Raw genomic sequence first — 12,639 nt, forward strand, 5'->3', positions numbered from 1 at the left:
CTTCTCTCTATATATGATGTCATGAGGATAAAAGTTTGCGAAAATTAAAGGTTTTCTCTAGCTATTGCAGTAGCACAAGTTCTTAGACAGTCTTGAAATGATGCAAGTGCTGAACCAGGACATCATCAGATGGCACCTGCCTTTAAAGGTCACAGTAGAACTACATAAATACTTCACTGATACTACTTTTGTGAATAAAATTGTTCTTAGTTCCTTCACTGGAAAGTATACATTTTAATAAATAACAACAGAGGAGGTTATATAATAATAACAGAGGTTATTTTTTACCTTGGAAATTGCAATTTGCACTTTTAGTTCTCTATATAAAACCTTTTTTTTTTTTTTTCTGTAGTCAAGAGGATATATTGAATCAAGTTGGTTTATACTTTTTCAGGCATCCTTGGCTAATTTTTGCTTAGCTTGGTGAGAATTGTGATAGTTTAATGGAGCAGGTTTTTTAGTCATTAAAGATTTTGAGTGTTATTTTTTGCAAACAGGAGCCTGGGGAGGGTGGTGGTTGTTTTTATTATTGTTTTTGATACAGTATCACAAACTAGTAATTTGAAAGACAGGAGAACTAGGGGTGGGGGATGGATAAAGCTTCTGGGGGGCTAAGAGTTGTATGATAGTGGATCTGCTAGTGCATTTATTTTCCATTTTAAATACATTCATAAGAAATAGGCAGTTTCTAATGTAGTTGACAAACAACATTAGTTCTCAAAGCATTTTTCTGTTTTCTTCCCTTCATCCCCACCTTTTGCAGCTTTATGCAATTCCTTGGTTTCTTACCATGTTTACACGTGAGTATGCTTTTCTTTATTCTCTGATTAAATGTTCTTGTATTTCTTAAGTATATTTTTTTCTCACTTTTTCAGCTAAAGCTTTCCTAATTGGTACAATATGTAATTTAGTAGGATGCTTGTAATTTGCAAGGATGTGTTCTGGTTTGAAAGTCAATACTGCCTGGCACTTACTGTATGTCCTGGTTTGACAATAGTTAGTGTTTCTATTTTTTTTAATCATTACAATGAATTTTAACTAGATTATTTTACATGTGGAGTATTTAGAGTGTGTGTAAAGGAAGCTGTTATCTACTAGAAAAAGATGCAATAATAGTTAAAAATCAAAACCAAACCTCACCACCATCCCCTGCCCTCATGCAAATAAAGTAAGAAAGAGTAACTTTGTTTTTGAAGATCATCAGAAAAAGCTTTTTTTTTATTGCACTTATACACACTTATTCTAGTTGCCCTATGTTATTTGTGCATATATGTTAGGAACAAAGAGAACTTTATAATTTGGTGAGCTTTTAATTAAAGAGGACAAAGTTAATAAAGCAAATCTAGAAAGCAATTTAAAAACTTCTTTCTTCAAAGATCTCAGTGATTTTTTTCGTGTCATGTCAACATTGGCAGGCTTTGAATTCAGAGTTTTTATGAATTGGCAGAATAAGAAGAGTTGATGCATTATTTCTCTGATGAAATATCAAAGAATTTAAAGTGAGATTCTTGATTGCAATTTCTAAAGATCTTGACTGTAAAGCACTAGTTCATGCAGGTTCTATAACTTGCATGAGAATCACCACATTTGGAAAACCAAGGAGATGATTTCCTTGGCAATCAATTGCAATAAAATCTTAGAACTATTTAGTTGAAAGGATAGCTTATTTTAAGAGAGACACCTTCAGCTTTATATGCTATTTTTACTAGGCCTTTCTCCTTGTCTTTCCTTTATTCTACCAATACTTGCTTTATTCTGCTCATTCTTTTGTCTAATTGTAAGTAATTGATCTTATTCATTAACTTGTCAGTGTCTTTATACCATGAAAAACTGATATGCATGTCCTAGTGCATAATTACACTGTACCAGAAGAAAAATAAATTACCTGATTTTGCGTAAGATTGAAATGTGAAAACCCACACACTTCCAGTATTCGTACATGAAAGAAGACAGTGGTGATTTCCAGAATAATCAAACTGCATGTGAAGACAAACACGATCCTAAAGGGGTTGAGTCCTCTTTGCTCCCAAATAAAAAAGAAAGAACTCTAAAAGGGGAGATGAAAAAAATGTATAGGCAATTCATTAACACTGTGAGCGTGTGTATATGCTTATGGAGTTTTTATTGTGCTTATTTATCATACAGATGTCTTTCCTTTGCACAAAATTTTTCATTTGTGGGATACATTACTGCTTGGAAATTCCTCTTTCCCATTCTGTATTGGAGTTGCCATACTTCAACAGCTGAGGGATCGTCTTCTGGCTAATGGATTCAATGAGTGCATTCTTCTTTTCTCGGATTTACCAGGTACTGTCTTCCCCAGTGTGTTGCTGAATAAAGTACGTGCCTGCATGTGAATATATGTTTTGAAATCACAGTAGATTTAGGCAACTCACTGCCAGATTGTGAGGGTCTTAACTACAGTTTGTTGTAGTTAGTTGAAGTCTTCTTGCTGTCATCAGAAAGAATTCAGTAAGCTTATTGTTATTTCCAGGTGAAGGTTGGAGTATTTTGTAGTGAAATTTAGAACAATTTAAAATAATTCATAAATGACTAGTTTTAGGCATACCACATATAAAAACAATCCAGTTGATAAGAATTTTTTTAAAAAATAAGTTTAGTGCTGTTCTGAACAGTGCTTTTCCACTTTGATGCTAGTACTAGCCTGTTTTCCTCTCAAACATAATTAAACTTTTACTGTGGAAGCAATCAATATAAAAGGATTAGGGAAAACAGTATAAGAAGCCATTGGAATTGCTCTATGTTAAATCAGTTTCCATTTGAAATTTAAAGCTTTTAGAAGAACTTTCAAAATCGTATTGAAGGTTGGATGACCACTGTGCAGAAGCTCTGTTTCCTTGTTCAATGGGAGGTGGTTAACCTGTCCATACAAAAAGTGTTGCATTATTGCCATTAACCATGAAGCTTAGATCTTCTTTCAGAGCAAGCGTGTTGTGAGACAGTAGAATACATTTGAACTGAGTAAGCCATGTCAACGGAAGATGTGTTTTAATTTGTAATAACACAGGAATAGGAAGGCCACCACACTCAGGACATACTTATGTTCTTGTATTAATTCCCTCTCTCCAACCTAGGATCTTACTAACATAATAGTGATGTTGGTTAAGAGGTGGCACTGTTTTAATTGTGTGGCTTTTCTTTAGATAACTTTAACTTTTGGGTAATTCCTGGGCTATTTATGGGTTTATTTGCCTCTATTTGAACACCATGTGTGCAATTCAGTAATTCATAATTTATTTAAACAGAAGTTGTTCTTCTTCAGACGAGCTGAAGAAGAGAATAAAGTTTGGAGGAACATTGAAGCTTAAAAAGTCTTAACTGTTGTAGTCTTCACTACTGAATAGTTTACAGAGGTGTAGGATATGGCAGCAAGCAGGCTGAGGCTGCATAAATCAGTCTCTCAGAAATTCAGTAAGTTGTCATAAATTAAGCTCTGTGATTTCTTTTAATACTGTTGTTGCAAATTCTGTCTCTCACTGTATATTCTCTTCCACATGGGCTCAGATTTCAAAATTTTATGTCTCCTACTTATTAGTTTAGTACTATGCATTTGCTGCTGTATTTTTCAATTTATAAGAAATTTAATTAGACCATTCCTTATGATGTGGATTTTTCATTTTCAGTCTATATGCTTAGTCATTTCAAATGCTTGTATTAAATTTAACTGGATATCTTCAGATGGCTGAAATGTGAGTGCTAAACTAAAAGATAGTCTCTCTCTGCCTCCTCACCTCCCTCATCTATTAGCTGTATGTCTTAGTTAAATATAGATTCATTGATATTTAACTTATTTTCTCACTTAAGATCATTTTTCCAAATTTTTTTTCCTTGAAGGGTCCTAGATTATAGATTCCAATTTGTTTTCAACCAACTGAATTACTGACAGTTGAAGTACTTTACGCTGAGGTTATGTGTAATAACACATAAGTTCTCATAATACATATCTGTTTATATGGTAAAATTAATTAATGAAAATTTGTAGTGTTAAAATGTTCATGTGTTCTGCTGGTTCTTGCTGATGACAGCTTTGCTGATACTCTGGTAGGAAATACCAATTTCCTAAAAGATGTACATTTTTTAAGCACTGGTGATGTCTGTGATATTTTGGATATCACCAGTGGCACAGTTGAACATTGTGAGGTTAATTTGAAGCATATCATAAAATACTACTTGTAAGACTACTAATGAAAAAAAGTATGAGGGTGTGACTTAAACGTTATTGTTAAATGTTAAGTGTGACTTAAATGTTATTGGTCTAGCTTAATCAGTAACTTTTTGAACATATAGTTATCATAGCCTTGTGTCTCCTCTTTCTGACTTGAGTCTTATTTCTCGTTGAGAGGCATTGACTGATTATGCTTCTTGTCAGTTGTGTCTTCAAAACAAAACTTCTATTATTTTAGTTACAATAAATTGGGTGCTGAGGGTGAGAACTTCCTGAAAGTAATTTTCAAGCAACATTCACCTGAAACTGGGTCACCTCCAGGAAGAGATTATTTTGTTCAAAACATCTGCAACAATTTTAATTCAGTTGTTTTAAAATCAGTTGTTGCTCAACAGTCTGAAACTCCTGTAATTTTCAAGCGTTCTGTGCACTGGAATTTCAGGGCTGCTAATGAAAGCAACTTGCTTTCCAGACTGATAAAGGTTTTTTACCGCAATCTTGAAACTTTGTGGAACACTTAAGTTTTTTTGTTTTTTACAGAACAAACTAAATCCTCAGTACTTTATTTCCAGTTCACTGTATATAACACAGTTTTAATTACTGGTTAAAAAAGTTAATGATGTGAGGAAAAAGAAGCAGCATCATGCCATTATTGGTTATTTGATTCTGAAAGCTCTTTCCAATGCTTGTCTCAAAGCTTTGGCCATATTTTTCTACAAAGTCAATACAATTGGGCATTACTTGCTATTTTTGGAAGCTCTATTTTACATTTCAATTTATTTCTATGTAGTTTAAACAATGTCCTAGCATATTAAGAAATTTATTTGAAGAATTTGGCAAAATAATTGGTTAATTAAGAATACTGGAAAATTCCTTTGCTGTAGCCACAAATGTCCTAGTTCATTCCTCGTGGGGGCTGTGTGAAGGAGACATATATCAACTGCTAGAACTTAAATAGGATTAGATTGTTTAGGAAATTACTACCTAAGGTGTTTGTTTTTCTTAAAATTCTCTTTCATTTGTTCTTTCATATTTTTTCCATTGTGTTTAAGGAGCTCTGTTAAGTATGAGCCTTATCCAAACAATATAAATACCAGAGAAGATTTAGGAGGTACTATTTGAGACAGACAAACAAAACCAACCCTGAAGTCACTGCTAATTTTTTACGTGCCGTTTAGAGATATAGTAAATTTTGTCTTATTCAGGTGATGCAGAGAGAGCAAAGTCTGTATGCATTACTTTTGTTTTTCCTAAAAGTCTGATGTAGCAGAATGCAGTAGGAACATACAGTGCTACCCCTCCACCTCTTCTGCCCTGCCTGTTTCTCCTAAAAAGCCTGTAACCATCCAACAGGCCACTCCAGTCTCAGGTCTCATCCCACCAGGCTTCACTTGCACCAATGATGTCACATCTCTAGACTGGGCCAAAGCTTTGAGCTCCTGTTGTTTTTCCTCGTGCTGAGTTCATTAGTGGAGAAACATTTCAGGTGTGGTACAGTGTAGCCAACACCTCCTGAGGCAGATTGAGGGATCCCATGAGTGCTGGTTTTCTCAAGTTTTGGCTCACCATCCCATCACTCATCACTGGCAAGCCTGGTTTTGTCCCTTTCCACCATCCAAGTTAGTTTCAAGCTCCTGCACTAAAACTCTTTTTCCCTTCTGAGACAGGTGCATCCTGTCAGGTGTCAGTAGACCAGGTATTGAGTAAATCATCCCATGGTCAAAAAATCCAAAATTTTTCCAATTACACCAACCTCAGAGCCTCTCGTTGACATGGTGGATTTGCCTATTCCTATCAATATTATTCCTTGTTACTGAAAGAAGCAAGAAAATCACTACCTGTGCTCCTGATCCCTCTACCAATCGTGCCAGTGCCCTGAAGTCTCTTTTGATTGGCCTCGGACTTCTCTTTGTTATTTCATTGCTGCCAGTTTGAACAATTAATGGCAGATAGTAATCAGAGGGTCTTTTTAGACTGGAAAGTTTTCCAGTAATTAAAAAAATTATTAGTAAAAATTATTAGTAGTAAAAAAATATTTTTGAGCATGTTCCTCATCTGCTCAGTTAAATTGACTTTTTGTAGATGCAGGTGTATTTCATAATGCAGTTCCTCAAGATTATTGACTCTGGTACAGAAGCAGAGAGATTCATAAGGGCACACCTGCTCACGAAGGCTGTTTAATAGTGTCAGACTCTGTAAGATTGATGTTGTTTTACCTGAAGCTGTGAGTTCTTTAATTATTCACCTTTTCCACTTGTAGCGACACAGACAAAACACAGTTCTAGATTATGGATCCTACCCTCTTGAGACTAAAGACAAATGCTGAAGTGAGTGACACACTATGGAAAAAAACCACAAAATCCTTTATTTTAGTCTGTAGTTGTCACTGGCAGAAGAAAATCAAATATATATCCTTTAGCAAAGGACTGTCTGTCACAAGAGATGATGTTTCATAAAAAGGGTGAAAAGTGAGTTCATCAGTAGACCTTTCCTATTGCGTGTCTTAGAAACAGTCTGACATACAGCTTATGCCTTCTGTTTCTTGATAAAAGCTTAATAGTACTCTTCATAGTGAAAGGGCACTTCAGAAAATAGATTATCCACCAGTTAGTCATGTAGGATTTTGTACACCTTTACATTGGAATAAAATCAAAGTACAGGAAGGGAGATTGTCAATATACTAGCATTTCTAAGCATGCAAAGACAAAATTCAGGCCACTCTTATCTGAGCTTTGCTTCTAGATGTGGTGATGATTTTTTTCTCTATACAAAGGTGTATTTCCCTCTTGTTTTGTTTTATTAAAATTATGAGCATAAAATTATTTCAGTATTAGACTCATGCTTAGAAAGAAAGAGTATGCACTAGACTTTTTTCTTTTTTCTTTTACAGAGAAAGTTGCTGACAGAGCAAGGTGCCTAATAGGTTATCTATCTATAGTTTGGTTACACTGAGTGTGTCTACCTTTACAGGTGTAAATGGTCTGCTCAATAATCTTTAGTTCTCTAACTGTTAATTGAGGAGTTTTAAATAAACTGCACAAATAATGCAGCAGTAAAATTTCTTGATTAAATGTACATTAGCAGCACATCTCTATATATTGTAGATATATTTGGAGACTGTATATCTAGCATTGTAATAGAAATACCCATAACTAATTAAATACAGAATTGGAATGGCAGTGTAGGCTGTGAGCTAGAAAAATCTCTGTCAAAATAAGGACTGAGAAATGGGGTCTGTCGTAAGTGAATTTTCAGCGTTACTCATACTGTGAGATAGCTGTCAGTTCCCTTTGGTTGACTTTCACATAATATTGCACTGAAACTCTTGCCTTTATAAATCTGCAAGAGGCATTTGATTCTGACTGTTCAAACTCTTCAGTTTAGTTCAAACTCTTTAATAGAAATCAACAGAAAGACCAAAACTAAACATGGAGAAGTAGAGCAGGATTTGTACCTAAAGCTAAGACTTTGTTGGTATTGCAAGCTTGGAATAAATTTCGGGCCTGTATTGTTAGTATTGAAGAGCAAAACTTGGAGATAGGAGAAGGACAGATTCAGCTCAACTGGGATGAGCTGAATGTTGCCTGTATTCTGAAAATGATGATAAATTATCTAAGTACCCATCAGGGGTATGTCATTTAAACCTCTGTCACTGCAAAAATTTAAGAAGTTTAGACATGCATCTGTAGGGGATAGGCTGGTCACATTGCATTTAGCCTCACAGCAAGGCAATGAGCTAGGCAGTCTCTTGCTGGTTCTTTAGTCTTTATGCTAACAAAAAAAAAAAGCATAGCACAACTCTAAGGAAAAAAATTCAGCAATCATGTAAGCTGATAGAGTATAAACCACAAACTTGTCTGCTGGGAAGGTAACCCTGAAATGACAAACTTAAAAATATCTTGAATGTAGTTAAACACTTTTTTTCCTTGGCTGATGAGTAGGTTAATTATGCAGGAAGCTTTAAATAACTTAGAAATATATACTGACAAGGTTGACCTGATGTTAGTTACTTAAAACTATTAGTTTTGCAATGTGAAACACTAACATAGAACTTCACTAATGGTAAACACTGGAAGTTTTGGATCTCAGGAAGTTATCTACTGTAGTAACAAATAGCAAGAACATTTCTTTAGAAATGAGAACAGTTTTAAGTATGGGTACATAAGCAAGATGGTTGTTATCCTTCCTGTTTACCGTTGCTTTATTTGTGGGAAATAACATTTCAGTCTTGAATAAGATGCTTCTTGCTCTGGCAGTTTGAGAGCATTACATGTGTACTCATTTGGCAAATGTAGATATTCTGTTTGTATTTATCTTTACCCAGAGTTTTTCCATCATTGATCTAGGAATGAATGAGTCAAATTAGAGGCTTTCATCCTTTTCTCATGGCAATAGTAACTCCTTTTCAAGGTTTACTTCGGTTCTTATTTTAACAAATGAAAAATCTGAGTTACTTCATATTATTTCCTTAAGAATATCCTGAAGGCTAACAGGAGGAGAGCTGTGCTAATACAAGACATCTACTTATGGCTCTTTAGAGAGGAATCAGTTTTATAGGCATTTGGCGTGGTCAGAGTTTCTGACTGCAGAGTTCTTTTACAAGTTTATGCCTATTGTGCCTGGGAAGTCATATTTACCACCCAGATGGAAACCTATAACAGCATAATCTCTATTTATGCATGCTGAGTTTCATCGTTTGCATATTATTTCTGTGAAACACAGATTTAGGATAGAGAAGGTGAGTTTCACTGTATTTCTGACTCTAAAACTGACTCAATAGATGTTTAGCAAATATTATAACAAACCACACAACATATAAAAAGCCAAAAAAAGTTTTTCCTTCAGAAATGATATGTTGTTGGATGTTGTGTTGGTGGCACCACAAGTTCCTCATCTCCAACACATTGTTTGTGTTTCCAACAATTTTTCCTGACTCAATTCCTTCAATTTTGTAAACCTGTCCTTTTATGCATCTTCTGTAGATTGTTATTATCTACTTATGAAATAATGTTCATTCTTCTGCTGAGCTGCTTTATTTCTCCTTCTGTACCTCTCATGTTTTGCATCGTAGCCTCCATCTGACTCTTTCCATTATACAGTGTGAGTTCCTGTGCTTCTGGTGTTGGCCAGTATCCTACCTTGTGTTAGCGCTGGTTCAGATGTCTTAAACATTTTGTTAGTTTGTAGAAATGTTTGCTGTTAAACAGCCTTGGCACACCTCATAACAATGTTTAAAATACGCTTTCCTGTTGGAACTTAACCAACATTAGTCTATATGTAATCTATTTCTGCCTTATTTCTCAGTAAGGCACAGCATGTGGCATTTGGTGATTCACTTACAGTGAAGCTTTATTCTTTGTACAGTCACTCTGCACTCTGTGTCTTCCCTGCTCATTTTTTATCAGTGCAGGACAGCATCACATTTCCATACTGGAAGGCACTCTTTATTAAACCTTTTCACTGAAGTGCTGAGTCAGAGCAATTCTTACAGTCACAAGTAAGAAAAGGATGCAAGTTTGCCCTTTTATGCAGTCTAATGTCTCAGGGAATAATTCATGGTGTTTACTGCTGCTTCTCTCTATTTCTGGCCACAAGACAATGAAGTCACGCAACTATCCTGTAATGTGTGAAATAAATTATGTAAAAAGAATAATTTTGCATTGACCTTTTTGTTTATAATAACCTTCTAGCACTAATAGATACAGAGATGTTGGATAGAAATGTCACTTCTCTTCCTAGATTTGTCCTTTTAAATATGCTGACTCGGTATATCTATTTGTATGTCACCAGAAAAAAAAAAGTTTATGGTCTTTTGCCTCTCTTTCTTCTAAGAGCAGGAATCAGGAGATCGAACTGACTGACCTATTCAGCTTCACAACTTTTATAGCACAGAGATTTTCTGGCCTATTTATGTGTCCGTGTGGTGAAAGCTGATGTTGCCTGGCAGGGTAGCAATAAAGTATTTGTGATGGAGAGGTCAAACCAAGCTCATAATTCTGGGCTAGTCCCAAAATGCAGAAGCAGTTTATTTTGGCTGAATTTCTTAACTGGTATCCTGTTACCCAAGGAAAGGGCTCTGGAATTGATTAACTGCACACAAAGGCTCGGTCTGTGTACTTTTTCATTAAGAAAAAGTTCCATTTGTTGCCATGACTTACCTTCACTTGCTGTGAACGGTATATGCACATCCAGTTTTGCTGTAAAAATAAAAAATTCTATGTGCTTTTGTCACAGGTGCATTGCATTTAAATTGATGCTCTTTTAACATCTGTTTCAAGTGCGATCTACTTTTTTCCTGTACCTATAGCAATAAAGCTTAAATATATGTATCTTTAAAAAGCAGCTATGTCAGGCTGAGCCATCTTTTTCAGTTGAGGCTGTTGACAGAAGGAGGCAGCAGCTTGATAAGAAGTTATAGTTTAGCATGAACAAAGCAGAATGAAAAACATTTTAGGATAAATAGGAAACTTAGTTTAGGAAAAGAGCAAAACATTTAGTAGGCCTAATGTTAGGAAGGAGCCATGGCAACACTAGAATATTACTGGTAGATCACTCTTCTTTTACTTCCCTAGCCTTTTTTCAATTCCTGTATTATTTGCATATTTAGAAGTCTCAGTAAAAGCTTTTTGATGCTGCATGATTAGCTGGTGCCATGCAGTTGTTTTCTGTAAGGCTTCATTGTTGTTTGACTGTGAAATACTTGAGCTCATTTGACCTGGAACTCCTAAACCCAATGTTTGATTTTCAAACTTGTGATTTTAGTTCCTAGGTACTTAACTGGCAGCTTTGACTTTCTGAAATACAGATGCTCCACACTATTTCAAAAAAAGACAGCTTGAAGATATACTAAATTTTGAAACGATAACTTATTTTTATAGTATTTGTATTGTTTAAAGTCAGGCTTAAATTTTTTCAGTGCACACTTCACAGTTAATGATGCCATGTTATATCAGCACATTTTCATTGCAGATTTTCCAGTGAAGTAATTTGTAGTAATAAAAACAGAAGGCACATCCTTTTTAAACTATGAAACACCCCAATGTGGGCACCTTAGAGAGCACAGAGATGTTATATATGCATCTCCATGAGTGAGCATGCCCTCCTCATCCTTTCTAAATGTTTCTGTTCACCTCTTGCTGGTGCCTGGAGGTTTACGCAGAACCTCTCTCAGAAGGGTTCTTCTGGCTTGTTTGCACTTGTCAAGTGCTCTGGTGTCCTGGTGAGGTAGTCTCTGCTCATTTGGTCATAGTCCTGTCCAAGAATCTAGACACTGACTGGATATATTTACACTTCTGACATTCCAACAGTATGTTTTAAATAATGTGTAAATAATGTTTTCTGGCTTGTAACACAGTTACTGGGGAGCAGGGGGAATACAAGCAGGATTAATGCTGTGTGAAAGCGAAGTCTTGATATGATAACAAAAGATGGACATTTCACCAGAGACTGACTCATTTGTCATATATTTGAAAGGGCATGGGAAGAAATCGGGACTGAAGGTTAGCACAGCAGACCCTTACTTATTAGCCAAAAGGAGGAGAAAAGATCTTATCCAGCAAGGCTGCAAGAGATTGCATTGCATTTTAGTTACTGACAGGAAGTGATTTTTCTTAAACCAAAATTTCAAACAAATGATGAAGACAGGCTTGAAGGTTACTCAAGTGTGAAGCCTGTTCATTCCATGTGACTAATAAATATTCTGTAAATATTTATACCAGTTTAACATAGTCTTAAACTCCAGTATCCTGAAAGTAACTGTCTTTGGAAAAGGAATGTAAGTTCTTTGAGTAAATTCTTTCACTACCGATAGTCTTATCTCCCATGTCAGTGCTAAATGTTGACTGTTCCCATATATATGCACGCTTGTGCCTATGGTTTGCACATGGTTGGGAGTGAGGGCAGGCTCATTACTATTGTTAGTGGAAACCATAATTGCTTTGTTATATTTTTATTTTGCATTATTTAGAAGTAGATCAATTAATCAATAGACTGTAAGTTGGTGTTAGACTTCTGGCAGCCTTCCTCACAAAGCATTTAAAGTTCTCTCTTGTTCTGTAGAATTTCATTTTCAGCCATGGCCACTGACCTTCTGAAATGCTGCTTAAAAGAAATGAAAAACCAAACAGTCAAAAATCACAGAACAACAGACAAACTCCTACCTTTTTTCCTTACACCCTGATGTGTGAGAACTGGTTATTGTTTCAAGGGAACCTATTGCTGCATTTTCCGCTTTTCTAAATGAATACCTTTTGAAATTACAGAGGTTGTTTTAGGCAAAATATTTTGACCTGTGTTTAATATTGTCAGTCTCAATTTCTGCTTTGAGCTTTTCCATAGCATTACTGTACATGGAGTTCCTATTCCATCCCCTAGTTCTCTGTTTTCAGTTTCAGATATATGTAGGCTATTATGCCTTCTCACAACCAAATGTTTCTCATGCTATTAATTATTGT

At 35.4% G+C, this 12,639-nt stretch overlaps 1 protein-coding gene across 7 annotated transcripts in view; it reads left to right on the forward strand.

The window, feature by feature from the left end:
• TBCK (TBC1 domain containing kinase) overlaps positions 1-12,639 on the forward strand; it is a 100,486-nt gene that overhangs the window by 54,620 nt on the left and 33,227 nt on the right. For all 7 annotated transcript variants that reach the window (XM_050337633.1, XM_050337636.1, XM_050337638.1 and 4 more), the window contains 2 exons: positions 764-800; positions 2,146-2,307. In XM_050337633.1, the coding sequence (XP_050193590.1) occupies positions 764-800; positions 2,146-2,307 (199 nt within the window). The remainder of the gene's footprint in view (positions 1-763; positions 801-2,145; positions 2,308-12,639) is intronic.

The sequence above is a fragment of the Myiozetetes cayanensis genome, unplaced genomic scaffold, assembly GCF_022539395.1.
Source record: "Myiozetetes cayanensis isolate MyiCay16 unplaced genomic scaffold, myiCay2020 scf7, whole genome shotgun sequence".
NCBI classification, from domain to species: domain Eukaryota; kingdom Metazoa; phylum Chordata; class Aves; order Passeriformes; family Tyrannidae; genus Myiozetetes; species Myiozetetes cayanensis.